General features: G+C 39.3%; 1 protein-coding gene across 1 annotated transcript; it reads left to right on the top strand.

Annotated features, from left to right (window-relative positions):
* Positions 1-1,971: 1,971 nt before the first annotated feature.
* LOC118326866 (solute carrier family 25 member 10) lies at positions 1,972-14,687 on the top strand. The gene is made up of 11 exons (XM_035660004.1): positions 1,972-2,639; positions 7,603-7,722; positions 8,749-8,863; positions 8,978-9,026; positions 9,127-9,168; positions 9,263-9,306; positions 9,456-9,526; positions 10,635-10,727; positions 10,826-10,903; positions 11,015-11,071; positions 11,714-14,687. Exons 1-11 carry the CDS (start codon positions 2,550-2,552, stop codon positions 11,813-11,815), a joined length of 861 nt encoding a protein of 286 aa, XP_035515897.1. The 5' UTR covers positions 1,972-2,549; the 3' UTR covers positions 11,816-14,687.
* The last annotated feature ends 8,044 nt before the right edge of the window (positions 14,688-22,731 follow it).

The raw sequence follows: 22,731 nt of genomic DNA on the forward strand, positions 1-22,731 counted from the left end.
GGTTTTTACACATACGAGGAATTCGTCTTGGTGCAGTGGTGCATAAAATATACAATCACACAAAAATATACAAATCACACATAAAAGATAGAGAACTTTTAAAATATAAATAAATAAAGATAAGAAACTGTACAGAAACCACTTGTGTACAATAAATGTATGTGTTCACATTCCACTACAACTGATTATACATTAGATATAAGGCCCCTGTGATGTGATGGACTGTGTGTTTACGTGCAGAATAAATACTGTGTGTGTGTTACCACTTGTTGTGTTTTGTTTTCAAGGACTATGAAACACAAATAGATCACATATATTATTGCTGGAATGAGTAAAAAACAATTAAAGAGCACACGTACACCACTTGTGAGTGCAAGCAGCTACTGGTCAACAACAGCCATCAATTAGCCACTATGAGTGGTAACAGCACATATAGTACACTTGGGGGCAGTAAACACTAAGTAACTGATGTGCTCTGTAAAATGAACCGTCACATATCATGACACTGCAACACTGAATATTTATATATACAGGTATAAGACAGTTTTAACACTTACAGATGAAAAGCAATGTATTTGAATTAAGTTTACAACAGCAAAAGAGGATACCAATATGGGTGCCATCAGTTTGAGTACATGTTTGCAGCTTTTGTCATCCTCTCATGCTGTGTCATATAGTGTTTGACATTATGACTGTTCCTTCTGCTAAAATACATTGCTGTTTTTTTCCATCTACACTTTGGGCATGGTTTAAAACACCTCTCCCAATCTGACGTACCAATGTTGGGTGGTATGGGTATTATTCCACTGAGCACAGGGGTCATAACAAGCTAATAAAAACCACAATGAGATGAAGATTGGGCACTTGAAAACGTACTTGGACCGGCCCGATTCATGCTTTGTTAAGTATCATGTTTAATTTTTAAAAGAGGGGAAAGCTTCAAATATAAAGACTAATCTATGTAAGTTAGGCCTTTCTCGGATAGCTTTGTAACTGGTATCTGGGACTGTTTCGCACATAATGAGACAGTCTGTTACTAAGGCAACATCTAGTAAGCCAAAGATATGAAGAATGACAAACAAAATAACCTTAAAAACATCAGGCACACTATGTACTGGAAATTTTACCAAATCCCACTTATGTAATTGAGTTTTTAACCAAATCCAACAAGAATGGTTGGTCTCTGAAGTTTTTCCATTTTGTAGTTTAATAAAACTAACTACTAACAGGCCTATGTAAATCCCAATACAAATCACAATACAAATATGATCAAACATTTTCATCTCATAGTGCCCTAATAAATGCTAAAATACCCTAATAAAAGTGGTGTGCTGGTAAAAAATAAAAAGTATAAAAGTATAGGCTATAGTTGAATGGAACAGTATTTCCATTCAACCTGAAATGAAACAGATCACTGTTTACTGTCAATAATGAATTAATTGCCATGTATGTCTGGTAGTGCAACATAAAGTATTCACTTGTGTCCAGGAGTCATTTTTCTTCCCAACATCTGCCCTCATATACAAGAATAAAACAACCAGTTTTATAGATCTGTTTTATTCTTGTAAGAAATAGAAATTCCAAAATAAAATACACTCAGAGAAAACAAAATACACAAATACAGGGCTGCCTTTTCAAAACTGTTAGTGCCCCGATGAAGAGGCCCACTGTAAAAAATTGGCCCATGGTTGAACCTAATCGCTGACCTCTGTTTTAAGATACAGATCAATAATAGTATGATTGTATTAACTTCCTTCAAGTAACCTGAAATAAGTCAGTAGGCTTGCTTTCTGCCTTTTAATCTGACCTTCCAAATGACACAGTAGTTTGATCAGATACAAAAATCTTTATTTCAACCCGCTGCAGTGTGAGAGCCCAGTAAACACTCTCACATGTGGACGCATGTCACAAATAATCGTAGCAGTATTTTTTTTTTCAGACTAACTAAAGTTCCTGCTTGGGTTGACAGAGAGTCGACTGGTTGTCTCCTTAAAGAGACAGGGTCAATGCGCGGACCGCACAGCTGCGGGAGGAGGCGCGTACCACTTTAAAAAAATCGCCTGACAGTTGTGAGCGGTGAAAGTGGGCTGAGAGAGAGTGCACTTCGGGGCTTTAGCATTCTCATACCCCGCTGTCGACCTTTGGATCTCGGAGCCCGGGGCGGGTAGGCAGCTCCGCCGTCCACGGTGGCAATTGGCTGCGCTCTTCTCTCCTGTCTTCAGCCGCTTCCTATTGCACACCGTGAACCAAACACAGCAGACAGTGCGCACACACACAAACAGACACACACAGACACGCGCGCAATGTCTCGTGAGTGCGCGCGACTCCGCTGGAGCCCAAAGTCCCCCCCGGTCCGAGAAGCATCTCTTATCGAAATGTTTGAAGATTAACGAGGTTAGCCGTGTCCTGTAGAGCACCAGCGACAGCCAGCTGTACCCTTCAGGCCAGGAAGCCGACAGAGCAGGCGGACAGCAGCGTGTCGAGGCGGACTGGGAGGCAGGAAGTCACCGCTGTAGCTGCCGCGTCAGACTACGGCATAGCGCGGCACCATGGCCGAGAAACGGATGTCGCGGTGGTATTTCGGTGGGCTGGCGTCCTGCGGAGCCGCCTGCTGCACGCATCCTCTGGACCTCATCAAGGTGAGGGGCTCAAGTTAGTGCGTATCCTTCCGCGTGTGTGCAGAGGAGCTCAGGCCCGAAACAGCAGGCTACAGCTGTTTCCCAGCCGGAGTCATTCCAGGAAGGCTCGACAGTTATTTACCTCCTGGCCGCTCATCACATTACTGTGCTCCTGTTAGATGTCCTTGTTGTGTGCTTGCTACAGCTGCAGTGAGCTTGTAGTGGCCATGCAGTACTCTGAGGTATCACATGTCTGCTGTGGCATTACTATAATGTGTGTTTGGATACTCAAGGCTGTTGTAAAATATAGGGCACAGGTTAGGGCAGAGTGAGAGTTGGTTATCCGAGCTGAAATGATATTAGAAATGACACAGGATGGCCCAATGTAGCCTTAGTTTTGCATTTAATAATTGTATTGAGATAAATGGTAATTCTAAGATCACACTGACCACTGGTGTTTTCCCCTCCACTAGCAGCTTGTCATCGCCTGAAAGCAGGTGTGTGTGTGTGTGTGTGTGTGTCTGAGTGTGATCATGCATGCTCAGTCTTGTTAATGTTGGCCTTGCTGTGCTGCACACAGCAGTAAATCAGCACATATCTGTCCAGTGCCAAAAATCCTCGCTCCCTTTACTTGTGCCTCTTTTTTGCTTGCATTGAAAACGGCAGCATGTGACCCTGATCGCAGTAACTGGTGCTCAGGAGGTCATGTGGTATCTAATTATGTAGACAAGGCTGTTAATGACCACATTGAATTAAAAGTCAGGGCTTCATTTCTGCCCTAACTTGCTTGTTAGCTGGTGGTGCCATTTGCCATTGCAGTAGTATATGAGTGAAGTTGCTTAAATGTTCGTAAAGTCCTCGAAGTTCCTCTTCTCCATTTACATATGGACATTATGTTGTGTACCCATGCAGTTCAGTGCGACTGTATTACAGCTCTACTTGTAGTGCTGAGAACAATCTTAGTTTTGGAACTGATGTGTTTTCAAAAGTGTGTTTCTATTATAAGAGAGGCCGGTGTCATGGTTATTGCTTCAGACTGATTCCCAAACTAAATTCTTATCTTTTTTTTGTGTGGAAATAATAAAAGTGAGCATGTTTCAGGTTCATGCAGCATTTTACTGTTTGCAACAACAAAAAAAGAGACAATCTGAAACCCTTTGTGTTCCCAGGACTCAGTATCCAGATTGATAGCACATTATCTGCTTCAAAAGGTGGAAGTTTTTCCAAGAACCTCTAAGAACTGCAAAGTGTTTTTCACCATTGCAGTGAGTGTGGGAGGCTTTATTAACCTACACAACCTGATACTGTGTAATAGGTGAACTTGGTGGATTTGATGGAGTTTTGATCAAATCTATCAAAACATGAAACTTAAATAGGAGTTGAGTGGACCTACTGTCTGAACTCTACCAGTCAACAGTGGCGTCGAACGGTTTAGATTCTTAGGTGGGTAAAAACTAACCAATTGAATTGAAAAGAATTGTTAAAATTAAAAAAACTTTTACACCTAAGAGACTCGAATTTAAGGAAAAGGAAAAACGACTGAGCTGGGTCGAGGTCACTTCAGTGCCGCTCAGCGGTCAACAGGCGGTTTCTAGCCTAGAATTGGGATCTGGTGCTCTGAGATGAGTTGGTCGGGTTCCTTTGCATTGGATGTGATATTTTGTATTTATTTTTTGTACATCTGCTCATCTTAAAATTCCAAGAGAGAGAGGCCAGAGGCATTATGTTTTTGGGTCGTTCGTCCTTTCGTCCCATTCTTGTAAAATGGACAAACATGTATCTAAACTGCAACTTGACTGGTTGAAGGAGGCATATAATTGTGGTAATTCTATTTTTTTTGTGCCCATTTGTTTACATTTTGGTAAACTGACACCATTAAAGAGGCCAAATTAGCTATTAGCTGTTCCTGTTTGCAGTGTGTGTATATACACTGTCCCAGGATTACTCTATACTGAAGGAAACTTAAAAACATCATGATTCTCAGGCAAGCTCTGGCATGTATAAGGAGTGTCCTTTCTCTATGAATTTGAATGCTTTATGGACAGATTATCAGAGATTATGACATCCTTGGAAAGTGTCACACTGAATCTAAATGTATGCGTGGCACTAAAATTTAAAGGTACCCTAACTGGCTCCATGAGCTGTGTGACCATGTTGCTAAACACACAGGCCAAACCACATCAACTCACTTCCCCTTGTTTTTTGAAACACCAAAATGCACTTGTCTCTTATACCTTATGCAATATCTTCAGGAGGAAGGCCCAAACAATACTCTCTGTTGTTCACTGCTCAGGTGCAAAATAGTGATGCATAAAGGTTTAGGGGCAAGTAAGTGGTTATGGTTGGACCAGAGAATAAGGTTCTGTTATTCCCACCAGTCCCTAATTTCACACTCATACTCAGTCAGTTATAAAACAGTTTCTTAGTGGCTCATCTTGCACTTTACGCTATTTTATGATGGTGAGCATTAATGCACAAGAGCAGTGGCTGAGGACACGGTTTGATGCTGTGGTAAAAGCAGCATGGTACCTAGTATGAGAAGATGACAGCACTTCGAAATGACATTTAAATGGAAAACATGGTCTGAAAAACAGGGATTTACAAAGCACGATTAGCACAGCAGTCGGAATTCTCACATGACTTGTATGTGGCCATGAGGTGAGACTGTACAGACTGTAAGTAGTTGGACCATAACACATTTTCTGTTGTGCTGTAATCCGGCTCCAGCAGATTGGATTCAAATCAATGAATGACTATGGGGTTAAATGTTTACTGTCTGAGGGTGACTTGTAGCTCCTTTCGTATGCTTTGTCCACTAAACTTTTTTTAGGATAATACAGCAGAGGACAATGGCAAGGCTACAAGTTACTCTAGTCACCTGATGTGAATGTTATATCTTCAAATGAAAGCCGAGAGTCATACTTGAACCTCAAAGTCATTGCTTTTCCTCAGCTCCATTGTGCTGGAGTACAGAGCCAGCAGAACAAAAGCATGTGTCACTGTCCAAATACTTGCAGACTGTACATAGTACACAGGATTTACACCAGTCAAACTGCTGTTTGCAGTGGCAGTCAGGTGAGGAAGAGGTGCTCCAGCTGGTCTCATGGGGAGGACTTTTATTAAAAGATGCCTTTCAAGTGTTGCTAATTACAAAATAACGTAACATATTAAAAACATGCAACAATGCATGCATGCACAGTGGAATTTAATTAATCATGTATTTGAGTGTGGGAGCCCTGTGCGTATTTAGTGAGTTCAGCCACAGTGAACAGACAAAGTGCAAGTGTTGTGGAAGCACTGTGTTGGTAAGGGTTAATTTCAGTGAGTTTTATAGGTGGGGTAAGTGAGAAATGAGAAAGTGTGTGATAAAAGCTGGACGTAGCAATGTCCCAATAATTACAGGGCACTCTGTAACCAGTCAGGGAGCTTGGTGACTTTGTAGCAACAGCTACAAAGCTTACAAAGGGAAGGGCTTCGTAATGCCATGCACTTACTACATTCCTGTAAAAGGCAAGCTAACATTAGAGCGTCTAAACTTACGAGTATCATTTAAAGGAGACACTATGTGAATGTGGTTGTCTGCAGGAAAGTAGGACTCGACCAAGCACACTTATCACACGGCAAAAATTGCTTAGTCATGTTCTGTTGATTCCCTTCTTGTGTTAACCCAGACATCCGTTGCACCATCAGATAAGCTGCTTTATTGTTGCCCTGAACTGATACCAGCAGGGTTGCTAAACGAGATTTGTCTGACCTCATCTGAAAAAATAACATTGTTATAGCCAGACATTTATCAACTGATCTGGGTGTAATATTTCACCTTGGTGAGAGTGTTGCCTGTACACATTTGCTTGGCGATGGCTCAATATGACGTTATAAGAGCAGAATGCCACAGTTACAGCACGGTTACAGTCAGTTCTGCACATTTAGCACTGATTAGCAAATGTTAGCATGCCAACATCCTGAGCTGACATGAACATTAGCATTGTCATAGTGAACATGTTGGCGTGCTGATGTTGTCTTTAGCGTTTAGCTCAAAGTGCCTCTGTGCCTAAGTGCAACCTGTAGCCTCCTCAGTTGTTTCAGTCTTCACTATTTACACATGAGGCTGCCGCTGTAACTCAGGTGTCCGCCACCTCCAGAAGCTTTCTGACCACTCCACTATTGTCGGATGCATCAATTAAGACAACAAAGAGGAGTACAGAGGACTGATGGAGAGCTTCATCACATGGTGTAACAACAATCACCTGAAGCTCAATATCAGCAAAACGAATGAGCTTTTGGTCGACTGCTGTCCCTCTGAGAATGAATAAGGGGGTAGTCTCATCTTATCTTAATAAAAGCTAGTGAGGAGACATGACAAACATTGTGTTTTGAAAGGCTTAGTGGCCTTCAAACTCAAATACTGATTAGAAAAGAGGACAAAGGCCACATTGTAGAGTTGTTGACCTTTTTAAGAAGGACAGCACACACACAGGGTTAAGACATTTAGAAAACATGTATGGTATTATAACTGCCTGTTACACATTACTCTGTTCCTCCACCAGTTTTACTCAGCTGATGAATAACAGTGGAATGATGTCCTGACTCTGGAGATGATTTCTCAAATGACTAAAAAAATGACCCTGATGATGTCATAGTGATGTCATCAAGGACAGAAAGCCACAAACTGTGTGATTAATAAATAAATAGATGTAGTCTCTGTGATGTCGCCAATAGGTTTGTGAAGAGCAGTAAGCTGAGTGTGTGGAGCTGAGGTGGGCTGAATGAAGCCTGTCACTCAAACTTTAAGCCTTGATATCATTTAAATGGGTTTTTTGTACCAGGCTGTACACATGTTCATATTTATGCCGTAAATAAAGGAACAGAAAGTGACTTAGGTTGCTGTGTCAGCCCCGACAGCACCACACATTATCTGTGTCTGTGTTCTGTCCAGCTTGGCATTGAAAATGATACCAATGCTAATACACAACTGTCTTTGCAGGTGCACCTTCAGACACAGCAGGAGGTGAAGAAGAGGATGATGGGGATGGCTATTCATGTGGTGAAGAGCGATGGGGTGTTGGCTCTTTACAATGGCCTCTCTGCCTCCCTTTGTAGACAAGTATGTGTGTCTGTTTGCATGCTTAACTGTTTTGTTTGTGTGTGTAGTGTTGATTAGTTTGTCTGTTGTATTTTCTTTTCAACCTGTATGTAACCAGGTAAGTCCCACTGGGGGAGGAAACCCTTTTTTGTGAAATAGACCTAGACGGTGGCAATAAAAAGTTGCAAACAGGGGCGTCCTGTTAACGCATCGCTCTTTTTAGTTTGTTAGTGTTACTTTTTAGTTTTTTAAACTAGTTTGCTGATGGCTGTCTGCAGTCAGCAGTCTGTGGCTAGATCCTTAAATAAAATACCTAACAGTAGTATAAGAATATTACAAAACAATAATAACAATCTAAAGTATAAGATATAGAAATAGAAAGAGATATGTGGTGAGAAGTTATGAAGAAGTGAAGAATTTCTCCACTTTGCCTTTTTCAGTGTGTCTTAGTTCTAACTGAAATGAACATACTGTACATAATGAGTAAAACATGTCTTTATGGCCATCAGCATTTTTCTGGTTTTACAAAGAGAGAGTATGACAGACAACATTAGAACAAGTTTTTTTATGTGTATTTTCTGTAACAGGTTCATTCTAATGAGCTTCATATGCTGTTGCCTCAGTAGGTTTGCTCTTCAGTCATATCGTGTGCTAATACTGACTTCATGTGAAGTTATCTATTATTCCATGACCAAAATGTTGGTCTGTGGCTGCAGGGTACTATCAGTAGATCAACAGATTAGTTTTGTAAAGCAGAGGTGGTTAGCTGTTTGTGCAGCAGGTCTGTGTATAATATGATTGGAGGGAGAGAAGAAACCACAGGATGGTAGTTTTATCCTGTTTAGTTTCTGGCCACAGACATTATAAGATAAAAACCTTACTGTATACTAGATTGGTTGTTTTGCCAGAAGCTCCTCCTAGTGGTTGTGAAAAGAAAGTGTTAAATAGTGAGCAGAGTTTAGGATCCTGGACTCATTGTTTTTATTTCCCTTTCTTGTCCTCTCCTCTTCTCTCCTCCACTCCTCTCCTCTCCTCTCCTCCTCTCAGATGTCCTATTCCCTCACCAGATTTGCAATCTATGAGACCGTAAGGGACATGATGGGCAGCTCAAGCCAGGGCCCCATGCCCTTTTACCAGAAGGTCCTGCTGGGAGCCTTTGGAGGTGGGAACACACACATCCTGCATCTCCTCCCCTCTTTCTCACACACACACACATATACACATGCAGTGTCCCACCATACAGGATTGTGTCTCAACAGCATTTCTCTGCCAACAGGTTTTACTGGTGGGTTTGTTGGCACGCCGGCTGACATGGTGAATGTCAGGTAACGTGACAATATTCAAATTCTCATATTCAACATGAATATTTTGGCTTGGGTGTAGCAAACGGTGGATTCAAAGGATCTGAACTGTTGTTTCTTCTAGGATGCAGAACGACATGAAACTACCACCAGAACTGAGGAGAAAGTGAGTGTTGTAACTTACTAAAATGGTCAGATTGATGTTATTAATCTCTTATCTTAATTCAATCCTGAATGTTTTTTTTTTGTTTGTTTTTCAGCTACAAACATGCCATTGATGGACTCTTCAGAGTTTTCAGAGAAGGTAAATCCAGTCTGTCAAATGAAGTCAATTTTATTTATATACAATGCTTCAGGGGGCTTTATAATCTGTATGTATATGTGTGTGTATAACTTCATGCAACCCACACGGTGGCATCATGTCTGACCTCTGACCTGTGTCCTGTCCCACAGAGGGTGTGAGGAGACTGTTCTCAGGAGCCACCATGGCCTCCAGCAGAGGAGCCATGGTCACTGTGGGACAGGCAAGTCACAGTGCTAGGATATGACCAGAGACATTTGTTTTTGGTATTACCTGTTTGTACCTTTTATTAAATGCCTGCAGGTATAAAAGAGACCCGAGAGATTCTCCGTCATCCGTTTCTTTGTTTTTGGGCAAACACAAGTATATTCTAAATACATTTTCCTCTTAAATACATTAAGAAGATATTTATTAGTCATATCAAATTCAGAATCCAGATAGAAGTCCTGTTAAGTTAAATAAAGGTAATCAATCTAATAGATGAATAGGCTGCGTGTTCAAATGGCTCCATTTATACAATGCATAATGCAATAATCCCTAAAACCTCAGCCTCACTTTAATGAAGTCTGTGTTGGTGAGCATATCCAAAGGAAATTGAGTTCAGACTGTGCCACTGATTCAACTTACATCTTAGTAATAGAATTTGGTTATATGCATTCACTGTCGACCATGCAGTAACGTACAGAGTACAATACATCATATGTTAGCACAAAACTGCTTTAAATCTACTACAAACAGATTATTGAAGGCTGCCTGCAGAAAGATGTGGTTTCATAGAGCCAGAGGTTGGAAGTAATGAAGTACAAATACTTTGTCACCGTACCTCATAGTTTATTTTACTTTACTTGAGTATTTCTTTTCTGACTTTGAAGATGAACTTTTACTGCCTACATTTTTACACAAATATATATACTTTCTATGTATTTTTTCAATTTTCAAAAAAGGCTCATTACTTTAGTTTTAATGCCTTTTGATGGGAATTATCAACATCATGACCGGTACATATCACACATGACAGAAACAACAAAACAGACAAGAGAGGGAGACTCTGCCCTATTTGAAGTGTTATCATTGCACAGAAACAGCCGGTAGAAAGGTCCTTTAGAGAAACCAAGGGCTTACTTTTTACTTTAATACTTTGAGTGCATTTCAGAGCCTGTACTTTTTCACTTTTACTTGAGTAAAGAAGTGGTATCTGTACTTGTACGTGTACTTTTGCAACCTCTGGCTATAGCAGAGATAGAACACAGATAGACAGGCTTCATGTAGTAAAGAGATCATTAATATGTCCCACATTTTCTCCATCTCTTCTTATTTTGCCCACCTTTTAGCTGGCGTGTTATGACCAGGCCAAGCAGCTCGTGTTGGGAACAGGCGTAATGGGAGATAACATACTCACACACTTTCTTTCCAGCTTCATTGCCGTAAGTATCAGGTTTTATTTGTGTGCCCCGGACACCTGATTGAGTAAGTGTAAAGTTTACAGGGCTCTTTTGTGAAGTGATGAACTGTTCCTCTGCAGGGAGGCTGTGCTACATTCTTGTGTCAACCTCTGGATGTACTAAAGACGAGACTGATGAGCTCAAAGGGAGAGTACACAGTGAGTCCCTCTGCATTGTCTCCTTTAATCCTTTCATTCCTCTGTTTCTGTTTATCCATCTTCTTTATTTCTCAGTGTTCATTCTAACTCAGTGTGTCTCTCTCTTTTCAGGGGGTGACGCATTGCCTACGAGAAACTGCCAAACTGGGTCCCATGGCATTTTACAAGGTAAAAAACAGTCTCACAGACATTACCTTAACCCCACTGTGGTTATTTAGTGCCACTTTTAATCAGAGGCTCTCTATTACAGGTGCTTATACTTAATTATTTCAGTTATTTAACTCACTGTCTGGATCACTCTTGGACACCTTAAATTCAGACTGACTAGTTAGTGGAAAGCTGTTCCCTAGCTGCAGCAAAGCAGTCATAGAAAAGACCTCTGGATAAAACCATTCATATAGCAATAAAAGAACAACATGAATGAGTGATGTAGCACTTTGGAGCAGCTTAAAAACGTACCTGCAGTTGTCAAGTTTGGTTTGTTTTAGATGCTAAATGGCATCCATCCTTTGTTTAGCTCCACTGTTAACTAAACACTGTCTGCTCATGGCATGTACAGTTACCAATGCAAATTTGTTTACACTGTCCCACAATGCCTCTGCCAGCTCATGGAGGCTTGGAGCATTTCTGGTCTTGCTTCAAAAGAACTTTTTTTGTACTTTCAAAAATAATGTAAAGAATTAAATGAAATTTTCAGTTGCGGTTTTACTGTTAATACCAAGGTACTTATTAGACATAGTAGCTTTAAATTGAAAGGTGTAATGGGAGAAAATGCCGTAATAGTAATCTTATGCCATATTTTCATTGCAGGGTCTCGTCCCCGCAGGGATCCGCTTGATTCCTCATACAGTGCTCACCTTCATCTTTCTCGAGCAGCTCAAGAAATACTTTGGAATTCGCATCATCTCCTGAGCACACTCTGTGACCAGCTGCTCTTCACCCACCAACAGTGCTGCTCACAACACACCTTGATCATGCTACTCTCGGCATTTCTAAGAAAATAAGGGAAGAAAGGGAGTCGTGTACAGTTTATTACAGGCTTGTGTATGTTTTCCTTCTCCTTTTTGCTCTACCTCTTTCTCACGGCTAGAAGCAAAATGATTCTGATCATTATGAGTAGCAGCCTCTTGAGGGCACAAATACTGGAATTAACAGAAGAGTTCCTCTGTCAATGTAGATGATCAATATGATGCTAAATATAAAGCTGCTGCAATGGTATTATTAGAATGACCTGCCAGATTTAGAGGAGATTAGGATCAGCTTAAGCAGATGTTTAATGTGGTTGTCCACTGTAATTTCAGGTACGTTAGTTACGTGACAGGATGAGAGTTATTGAGATTAAAGGAATGGTTTTGTTTTTTTGTAGTGAGGTTGTATGAGGTACTTATTCGTAGTTAGTGTATCACCTACAGTAGACGGCAGTCAGCACGCCTCCCAATGCCAGTTTGGAGAAGCAGACAGGAGTACCAGCACAGAAGCCAACTGGTGTGTAGGGCGGCAGCAACAAAATGCAAATCAGTTGTGCATTACTTAAAATACTTTTCCGATTTACTTTAGCTTTACTTCACTGTATTACGGCTCAGATCAAAGTTGCAAGATCGGACTGAAATCAAACTACATGTTTCTAAAGATTTAAAAGATGGTGTTTGCTTGTGTTTTTCCAGGCTCTTCAAACAAAGAAGTGTTCTGTTCACCATATAAATTTGACTGTTTTCTGTGATACTGACCTTAGACAGCTGGACATAATTTCCCCAGAGCTGACACACTACTGTAGAAATGATTGATTCTGGCTACAAGACTGTAGTTTCTCCCCCCCTTGACACATTCAGTATCCATCCTCAAACAAAAGTTCTACGGCTGAGAAAATGTAGTGGCAAAGCTAAGGGTCTGTCTGACGGCATGGCAAAGCTGTGAAAATATTTTAAATACAGCATACTGTAAACTGATATAGTTTATCGTCCACAGCAGGACAGCAGGACTTTGCTGTGCTTCTGTGCTGGTACTCAGCAGTCTGCTGCTCCAAACTGGGGGCACGCTGACAGCTATCTACTGTAGGTAATACACTCACTGTTAAATAGGTATCTCATACAACCCCTCTTCAAAAAATCAGAAGTTTTCCTTTAAGTGTTAAAAGGAGCAATTCTGTCATGCTGATGACAGAGAATGTTAACTATAAATAATTCCGGATCAGATTTTGTGATTTCTTTTTTAATCTCAGTTCTCAAAGCCCAGTTAACCCAGTGGTGTAGAGCGTCTTGAGAGTGTGCAACAATAGACCTTTTTCAAAGCAGCCATTTTGCCAACATGCACAATAGCATAACCTAGATTTATTTTGAGCTGAATAAAATAGAACCTTAATTAATATCACTGGATATTATGGATATTAAGGACCCTACTATTTCATGTAAAAATGGCTGCTGTGAAAAAGGTCTGTTGTGGCTGTAAAGTTTGCGCCAGGAATGTGTTTCCTTATTAGTCCTTTCCAACACTTGTGTTGTGTCATTGTGTCATTGTGTCATTGTGTCAGGCCAGAACATTGTCTGTAATTTGGTAGAAGTACAGAATTAAAACAAACACAGTGTAGCCTTCATCAGTGCCATTCTTACAATCTATAATATTTCCCAAAAGCCATCACTAAAACATGACTGAACAAACTTTTATGCAACTACATAGTAATCATTCCCAACAGTGGTGACCAAATGTGATGAAACCTGAATTTATCGAGTTCATTTATTTGTTTGCCTTTCCATCACTAAATTGATGCTTTTAGAATTGTCAATCAACCAGTAGCAGGTTAAAATGTCTAACTTTTACCTGATTCTCCTTTACTTCTTTTCGATCCTCTGTCATCATTTCATTATCAAAGCTTTTGGAGAATAGGACCAAGCTCTTTTGTCTTTTTTTTTTTTTAAGTAAGGGGAGGAATTTGTGGAAAAACTGTGAAGTTGATAGTTGAAATCCTGATGAGCGTACAGTTTGACAGTGGCTTTTTTTAGTTTTCCACTCCCAGTGAAATTCTGTATGACCACTCGATCTCTTAATGTTGTTACTGTTTTGAATAGAGATGATTGTAGAGAACTGCTGCACCATACAAGTGTACATGTAGCATACCACCTGTGATAATACTGTCTTGTTTAGCTGAATGCGTGTCAGACTTTATGACTCAGGATGCTACTCTGTTTTATGAGGCACTTTACTGACATACTGACTAACCTGCTGCATAGAAAAAACATGCTGCCATACTAAAACATGTTCTAAAAGTGAAAATGTAGATGTTTTAACATGTTTAGAATTTACAATGTTAATGGTTCTAATTGAGGGCAGTCTCTATTGTTTTGTGACTCTTTTCAGGCCAATGATATGTTTGAAAGTTTAGTAAATACATTAACTGTTCTGTGCCTGCTCTGTTGACAGACATCGTCATGTTGCCTTACAGGATGTGTCCTTTAGGGGGCAGTGTAGTAACGTGTGAATGATATCGATGCCAACAACCTGAATGATTCTCTCTTGAGCATCCTATTAAGCCTTGCACCTTCATCCAAGGGTACATTTATTGAAAAAAGACACACAAACTGAGATAAAAAGTGTGTATAACTGCATGGTCTTATGATCAAATGTTCCTTAAAAATGTAGATCAGCCATAGTAAGTAATGTTAACCCCAAACTTTATTCATATGCACAGAAATGAAACTGGAGGGACCCACAGTTCTGGGTGTTGTGAATTTGTATTTTGTGGATCACTAACTAATGATTTTGGAATTAAAATACTAATGTGAAAATATGAGTTTGTGTTTGACCATCAACTTTGTTAATAAAGTTTATACTAAATCAGGTTGTTGTAAATCACACCATATTTGTATGATTATTGTTATTATTATTTTTGTCATTTCATAAATCAGCTGTAGGCCCTGTGGGCAGTGTTCAGTCCACGTCATAACACAAACAGTGTGATCTTTGTCTCTGTTTTGTGCTGCCACCAGTTCATGCTGCAGTGCTGTTGGCTGTGACTGTGAATCAAGCTTCAGCCTCGGGGATTCAGCCTCATCAGAACAAGGACATATTTTAATGTTTGCTCCACCAGTCTTTCACAGCCCACAGACCTAAGATCAGGACTTATTTTACAGAATTACAACCTCCCAGCCTGCACCATGTGGCAGCAGGGCCATAGAGTTAAGTGGTAATGTTCAGCTCTTGTGATGAATGTGTGACTCTGTTGCTCTGCCTAGATTAACATTGCTGTCCATTCCTTTATTAATACTATCCATCACATGCAAAGCATTAATGACTGTGACCATTCACCTCTACCATCACATATGCGTGTGGGAATTTGTGAGCCTTATGTCTCTGCATGCTCATGTTCACAGTCGTCTGTGGAGGAGAATCAGAGTGTAGGCCTACTCGCTGTAATGCTCTGGCTTCAAGAATATGCTTTGATTTCAGGAGGAACTATCGTCCTATACATCAGCACTCATTAACTATCAAGCAATTCAGGTTCTGTGTCTCTAAATATCTGACAATAACCTGAAATTACAATCCTTACGAACACAAGCGTGCAAGAAGAATGGAAGATTCTATTATTTCACCAAGATTTTGAGAGTACTCTGAAAAAGGAAACACATACAGATAAAAACACGTAAAGGTCAATGGATATTGTCAGAGATTTGGGGTGTAAAATGGTCTAGCCTCTGTGATACGTCGAAATATATTTTCTCAAAGTCACTTTCCTCATCTCAGGAAGACAACTGATAGCTGTTCTTTTAGGCCAAGAACAGAAAATTGTTTCTACAGCTATTTAAAAAAAATGTAATTGCAGAATTCTGTTTATTCAAAATAACAACATTGATTTGTATTCTGTATTCTGACTTTTTTATTTACAATTTTCTGTACTGCCGCTTTTTTTCCGATGCAGGTAGACTGAAATGTTCCCATATGGGACAATAAAATACCAAATCAAATCATTAAAAACCAAAGATATGGGGCAGGAGGTACAATTTGTCTCTCACTTATCAAAAAAAATTCTGTTAAATATTAACCTGTCCATATGTTAATATTATATTAACATGACCAGACTGAATTTAATATCTGTAAAATTGATTAGCAAGAAATGCCTCGTATTGAATAGCTTCAGCTCAGTGCTTTGTTATAACAGTTACAGTTATACAATTTTTACTTGGCAAATTTGCACACATTTTACTGTTGAGTGAAATTAAGTTGAGCACATAAGGCGTAGTAAAATATTTGAGTTCAGTATTTTTCAGTTTGCTTTGTCTGCTGCAAGTTCTGCCCAAAGGGACAACACATCTTCAAATTGTATTCAAATGTTCTTTCACATCATTCATCACCCTTACATAAACAAGACACTGAGAAAGAGAAGTGAAAAATAAAGAGAAAAAAACCCATTAACCTTTACTTGTTTGGGCTCCCTCACAATTAAGGACCTTTCCTCTGAGTGACCTATATGTGACCTTGAACATTTGTTCCATTCATGTCATTAAAAGACAAAAGGTAAGAAGCAACCTTGATTAGCAAGTTCACTTTCTCCTCAAGGTTCAGACTTATTGTGGCTGTAAAATTGGGAAATAAAGGGATGGTGAGAGCCGTCAAGAAGTTTGCTTCATCATAAAATAACAGAAACTTTCCCCAACAAAACTGAACAAGAATTAACCAGATATATGTGGCAGAAATGCAGATGCCAAACCAACTTTAAATTCCCCAGTTCAACAAATAAATAAGAGAGTAACTTCCTTTAACTCAGCTCTGTCCATTTGATTTTTGTTTTTTCAGTCACCAATATGTTCTGTCTCAGAGACAGCACTGATAGTATTGGGTGGACTGCCAGTAGGAAAAATAAAGCAATTCCCCACTTCACTGGCCAGTAGTGATTCTAAAGGCCAGCTACAGTTCAGGTGGATCTGAGCTTGGTTGGGTGCTGAGAGAAAAGTGATTTTGGGCTTTCAGTTAAGGCGGATGGAGGAACTGATATTAACTCAAAGGTTACGGTGACTGTGGGCTGAAAATAAAGTTAACTTTCTGCCTGTTGCTCTGCATTGCACACACTTATGTGCAATCACAGAGAAGCAGTCGTTGGTAATGCCATTCTTCTTCAAATCATGTAAGTAAATGAGAAATTAGCAAAAGAGAATTTCGGTAGTTTGCTGGGGTCCTAGTCAGGCTGAGGAAACGAGGATGCAGAGGATTAGAAGAAAAGAGCTGTGATTAAGAGACAGAAGAGGAAAAAATGTCTCAACTACGTAAAAGAATAGAGAGAACAAATGAAATAGGATAAAAGGATCAGTGCTAATGGCAGTCGGACGTATGTTCCCCCTGACTTTCCTCTTTCACTCTCTGAGACCCCGCTACCCACAATTACCTTGTAATCACTCTAATTCAAATCACAACCAAGACAAGTCTATTTAAGTCTGCAAAGATGTTCATCTGGGCTAATTAAAAAGAAATTCATGCATCACTGAATCGTCCGTAACACTTCAGGTATGATGAACCTGATAATTTCAGCCATCAGTCATTGTCAATGATGACCACATCTAAATGTGGTCTGATTGAAAACATCCTACTGTTCAGCTGTCGATAAAGTGGACCTTGTAGAATGATGGAGATAAAACTGACTTTAAAATGAGAGCATGCAACATTCACACACATACAATAAACACACACCTTTATACGCTTTGCTGCACTTGCAGGTTAATAAACAACTGCCACAGGTAGATTAAAGTCCTCTTAAAAGGAAACTTCACTGATTTAATACGTCAAGGTTACTGAGAGTACTACTGCACAGTGGAAAAAGTCCAGAGGGAACTGTAATAAATGTCCTCAAGTGATGTCACTTGAGGCAGCATTGGTTTGGGCTGAAGTTTGAAAATTAAAAAAAAACAAAAACGGTTCAATCTGGTGTGGCCCTGCTTGAGGTTACTAACACAGCACCACTGAATCTCAGAGAGAACTGTCGGCAGGCTGGTTGCATTGTGGATAATGTAGGCACTATGTTTTGACAAAGAAGAGGAATGTCTGAAATAAAAAACATGATATTACTGGTTCTGCTGCATCGATTTTTGTCCTTTTTTTTTTTAACTGTCCGACAATGAAATGTCTAGTACTCTTTTAAAATAAATACAGTGTTCACACAGTTGGACAGTATTTCCATTTAATCATTATTATTTCTTTGAAAATTGGCCCTTTTTCTAATTTGTGTTTGTTGTTGCATCTCTTATTTAATGTTTTAGTGCATTATGTAAAGCACCTTACAAGCGCTCTACAAATGAATATGCCTTGCTTTACACAATTTTTAAAAGTTTTCATGGTACCCTTGTTATAACAGCTGTTGCAGATGATAAATGTAATTTGTTTTATCATTTCACATATAAAATGTACATTTTGTGGATTCTGTTGATATTTGTCTTTCATGTCTTTAATTGGTTTCCTTTCATCAGATGGAATAAATGAGTGGGTTTTCTCTCTCTCTCTCTCTCTCAACCACCCACCCACACATTCACATACACATGTCAAAGGCACTTGTGCTCTCATTATTTTGCTTGCAAGGTCATGACTTCTCCACCACAAAGAGTGTAGAGGAGTAAGTGATCAATAGACTACAAAACAGACACTTTACAGCTCTTGAATCAGGTTTCTTTTTCCAGATGGCCGATGACGACGCTTCGCACAGGCAGGCGAACATCAATCACCGGGAAATCTTATGCTGCCAGTTTACAACATTGGGTGGCTCAGTAGCAAACTCATTACCTCACAATCTAAAGCACATTTACTGCTTCTACTTGAGCTTGAGCTAAATAACGTCCACCACTCATGAGCATTGTTAAGACAACCAGCAATCTGAAAGGAAGACATAAAACTCAACTTTTTTTTTTCCAGTTATAGCTTTTTATTCCTTTCATTCAACTCCAGTTTTTCAGTTGGCTGTACAGGTTATTTATTTGTTTGTTTAAAATGTAATCAGCTGCATGTCCATGTTCATCAGCACCAGTTTTTAGTTGGGGATTTGTGGCTTCTGTGGAAACTGCAAAGCAATGTGACTCTGTACAGCACCCTCTATGTCCTGTACAGATGGGATTAGTGAGGAACCTGATTATTGATATAATAACCTGTGTAGTGTAAACAATACCAATTTTATTGGATAAGAAGTAAACAATACAGCTGTCTTTTTGCTTTGCCTGCTCTTACTGCTGTGCTATACCATTGCTCTGTTGCTGTATTTGCAGATGCTGTTGTCTGCCTGATGTTTGAGACAGCATGTCTTTATGTAATGCTTTTGCCTTGATATGTCCCCCTTCCTCAAGATGTTTTGCCTTTTTCCTGGCCACCATTGTAAATAAGAATTTGTTCTTAATGTCAAAGATTAAACATTTTTTAGTTATAACTCCCACAGTAGATCAAATACATGTTATCTGTAGTCTTTTTGCTGGCAGATTTAAATATCAAAGAATGATAACATCTTCCCTAGAACACAACAAATGCATGTTAAAACCTTTAATACTTAAGTAAGTATAAAGAAGTCTGCACTACTCAGTGAATACACCAGTTGTTCTCAAACGTGCTTCCTGCTCCACACCCAATTTTTTTTTTATCATGAAACATCAGCAATGACAGGGGAAGCAAGTTGGATTTTAGGGAAATACCGGTCAGCATGGTAGCATCAGCAAACTCTTTTTTGTTAATTTCCCCTACATAAATCACATTCATTCAGCTTAGTTTCACTCTGCATTTTCCCCCTTATAATCCACCCCTGCCCACTTGTGGCTGTATGCCCCGCCCCACAGAAAATCCTGACTAAACAGATTTAATTATGAAGAATCAAATGAAATCGACAAACATATGCCATATTTGCGAAATAAAATTGCAGCAGACTGCAGCCGCTCTGTACGGCTGAAATACAGCAGAATAAAAATCACACATTACCTTCCTTGTAACCCTATACAGTGATTAAGAAGTAGATGGTTCAGAGAAATATACATGTAGAGGAAGAAAACAAAATAACAGACACAAGTGAAATAGGGGCAGTAGGGGTAATTATTGTTATAAAAGAGTATGAGTAAGGCCAGAGAGCAGTGTGTAACTGATTTATTTCTCTCTCTTCCTCACACACACACAAACCAAAACACATACTTCACCTCACACTTCATGACTTCATTACAACCAGTGAGACTGCTGCCAGCTACCGTGTTATAGATTGGGTGTACAACAGGAAGAAAATGATTATTACTTTTCTGCTGGGAGGAATATGTGAATGATCATAACTCACCCTCTCACTGACTGTGGGCAGGCAGGGTGTGTGGTTGTTACTGTGGAAGAGAATGAGTTCTCTTCTGAGTCTGGGGTTAAGATAAACATAAGGCTTTGTGGTTTATGACCTGGGAAATAATCCCTCTTGACCCGGCCTTGCACACTGATTGCTCTCCTGTCACCACATCAAAAACAACTGTCAATCGGATCAGAGACTAATTGTCTCTGTGTGGTGTAATTACCTGTCTTCTATGTGTGTGTGTGAGGAGGTGATTTAGTGCTTTAGGCGTGGGTGAGTGAGAGAATCAGGAAGGATTAGACAGATTGGTAGAAAAGATGAGAAAAGCAAATTTAGCTCTTTGTGGGTGTTATATATGTGTATACATGTCTGTAGTTGTGTGAAAGGATATCGAGGCCACATCTCTGAATGCAATCTGGTTCGCTTAGGTTTCAGTGTAATGGAAATGATGTGTAACATATTTCACTCACATTTTCTCACATGTGGCCTTGCAGATTGTTGTTACTTTGTCTCACTGGGCATTACAGCAGTACAGGAAAGAGCTATTAAAACCATATTTCTTAGAACAGAAGGAGACTTTTTTTTTGTCTGTCTTAGGAGACAGAAAAATATTCGCCAACTGGCAAGAGCAGAGATCATTTGCATACATGCATATGATGATTTCCATTTTTGTCTTATGTCTCAGGAATAATTATATATATATCCAGAATGGGGTTTCAAAGACAACAGTTGCTTTTGAATCTATTCTTTGAATCATATTTTTCTGTTGGAAATTAAATCTGGGCTTTGTACATATCCACCCCTTTTACTACATCCTATGTCATGCATGCAGACATAACTGAATCAACAAGTAAACACATACATAGCGGTTATTTGGGTAATCAGTAATGAAGGGTTATTATGCATTTAAGAAAGCATGCACAATCTGAAATCTCTGCATATTTTAGCCCTCTGATCTCAATATATATTGTTATTACTGAACAATTACTGAAGCTTTCACTATGAAGCTTATAGCCTTATACAACACAGTGTTTTAGGTCTTTATATGTCTTTCCTAAATAAAATCTAACTGATAAGACTTTATTTACAGAATTAAGTGTTAATACTGTCAAAGTTTTGATTCACTGAAGACCTCTTGATTGTCTTTCTTCACCCTAATACAGTTATCTAATCACCATCAGATGTCTAGGTTGTGGCCTATATAACATACATAAGAGGGAAATATCTGAAAATTTAGCTCCTAAATTTTCCACTTACTATGTCTGTCTGTACAGTGGGTTTTCAGAGCTTTTCTCTGACACAGAATTACACTATGAGAGCAGTGACAGTGAACAGAAAAGCCGAAAAGCTAAACAATGAGTTGCAACTCTGTATAAAGCTCCGTAAAGCCACAGTGATGCAGATTGTTGTGATAATTGGTTTAATAACTTTACAATTTTTTTACACTGCCATTTGATACATTGTTATTACTAAAATATTGAGTCTAGACACTTTAACTTGACGTGTCAGGCATCTTTGAGTATCTTGAGAAGCGCTCTATAAATAAAATGTTATACTTATTTATTTCTAACTTGCAAACATTCATATTTATGAACCTGAGCTGACATCCTCTACTTCTTGGCCACTGCGCAGCTCCACAGAAAGGGTTGGACAGGCTTTGCTCAAGGGCACCACACCCATACTTGTTTATTTAGTGACTTTATTGAATCAGGTTGTCTCGTTGAATCTAGCTCTCTTACAAACACATATACAAGCTCTCTTTTTCATGAGAGACCTGAGAACAGGAGACATTTGTAGTCAAACAACCACACAACCAGCATATGAAAATAACGTGTCTAGAGCCAGACAACAAAAAATGACATTCTTGTTTCATTAAGGCTTTTAGGCTACTGTCACTGACTGTATATTGTCTTGTATCTTATCTGTTATCCTAGTGTCCTTAATTGCTGAACATTGATAACACACATGAAATATATCATGATTCTATGGTAACTCTAATCAATGACGTTTTAATGGATCAGATGTCTATGTGTAATTTGAAAGTGACACTCATAGTGACAAATCCACAGAGAATTATCACCTGCCTCCACAGTTCTTCTCAGCTTCACCACTCATAGTCGCAGCAGGCAGCTGTTTGCTTGTTCCAAACAAGCATTGATAAACTCACAGCACACTACCTGCTCAGCACCAAACAGCAAACAGTGAGCTACTAGTGAAAATTATTTGTTTATTATTATTTATTGGTAGAGATTTATATTGGACTTACATTTGCAAGATGTCCAGAAACAAACTCCAAAGGAAGGCTAATGTTGCTCTGTGTCTGCTGGATGTTTGTTTAACAAGTTCACCATTAAAACTTAACAGGAATATAAAAATGTCATTGTGTGTTTACAGCTTGACCAAAATAATAAGTCATAGCAGGTTTAAACATGAGGAGCTTCCTGTAACACTTCATGATTATTCAGAAGTGAATAAAACATCTTATAAAACCCCTCAAACCAACAGTCAGTGACCATGTAAATGACAATAACAAAAGCAGTTAGACCTGAATCATTTT

Source organism: Morone saxatilis, unplaced genomic scaffold (assembly GCF_004916995.1).
Source record: "Morone saxatilis isolate NCDOM2014 unplaced genomic scaffold, NCSU_SB_2.0 Contig17, whole genome shotgun sequence".
NCBI classification, from domain to species: domain Eukaryota; kingdom Metazoa; phylum Chordata; class Actinopteri; family Moronidae; genus Morone; species Morone saxatilis.

Coding starts and splice junctions, on each gene's coding strand:
- LOC118326866 (XM_035660004.1), top strand. CDS start 2,550: ATGGCCGAGAAACGGATGTCGCGGTGGTATTTCGGTGGGCTGGCGTCC. Junction 9,307..9,455: donor CTTCAGAGTTTTCAGAGAAG/GTAAATCCAGTC, acceptor CCTGTCCCACAG/AGGGTGTGAGGAGACTGTTC. Junction 10,904..11,014: donor GCTCAAAGGGAGAGTACACA/GTGAGTCCCTCT, acceptor CTCTCTTTTCAG/GGGGTGACGCATTGCCTACG.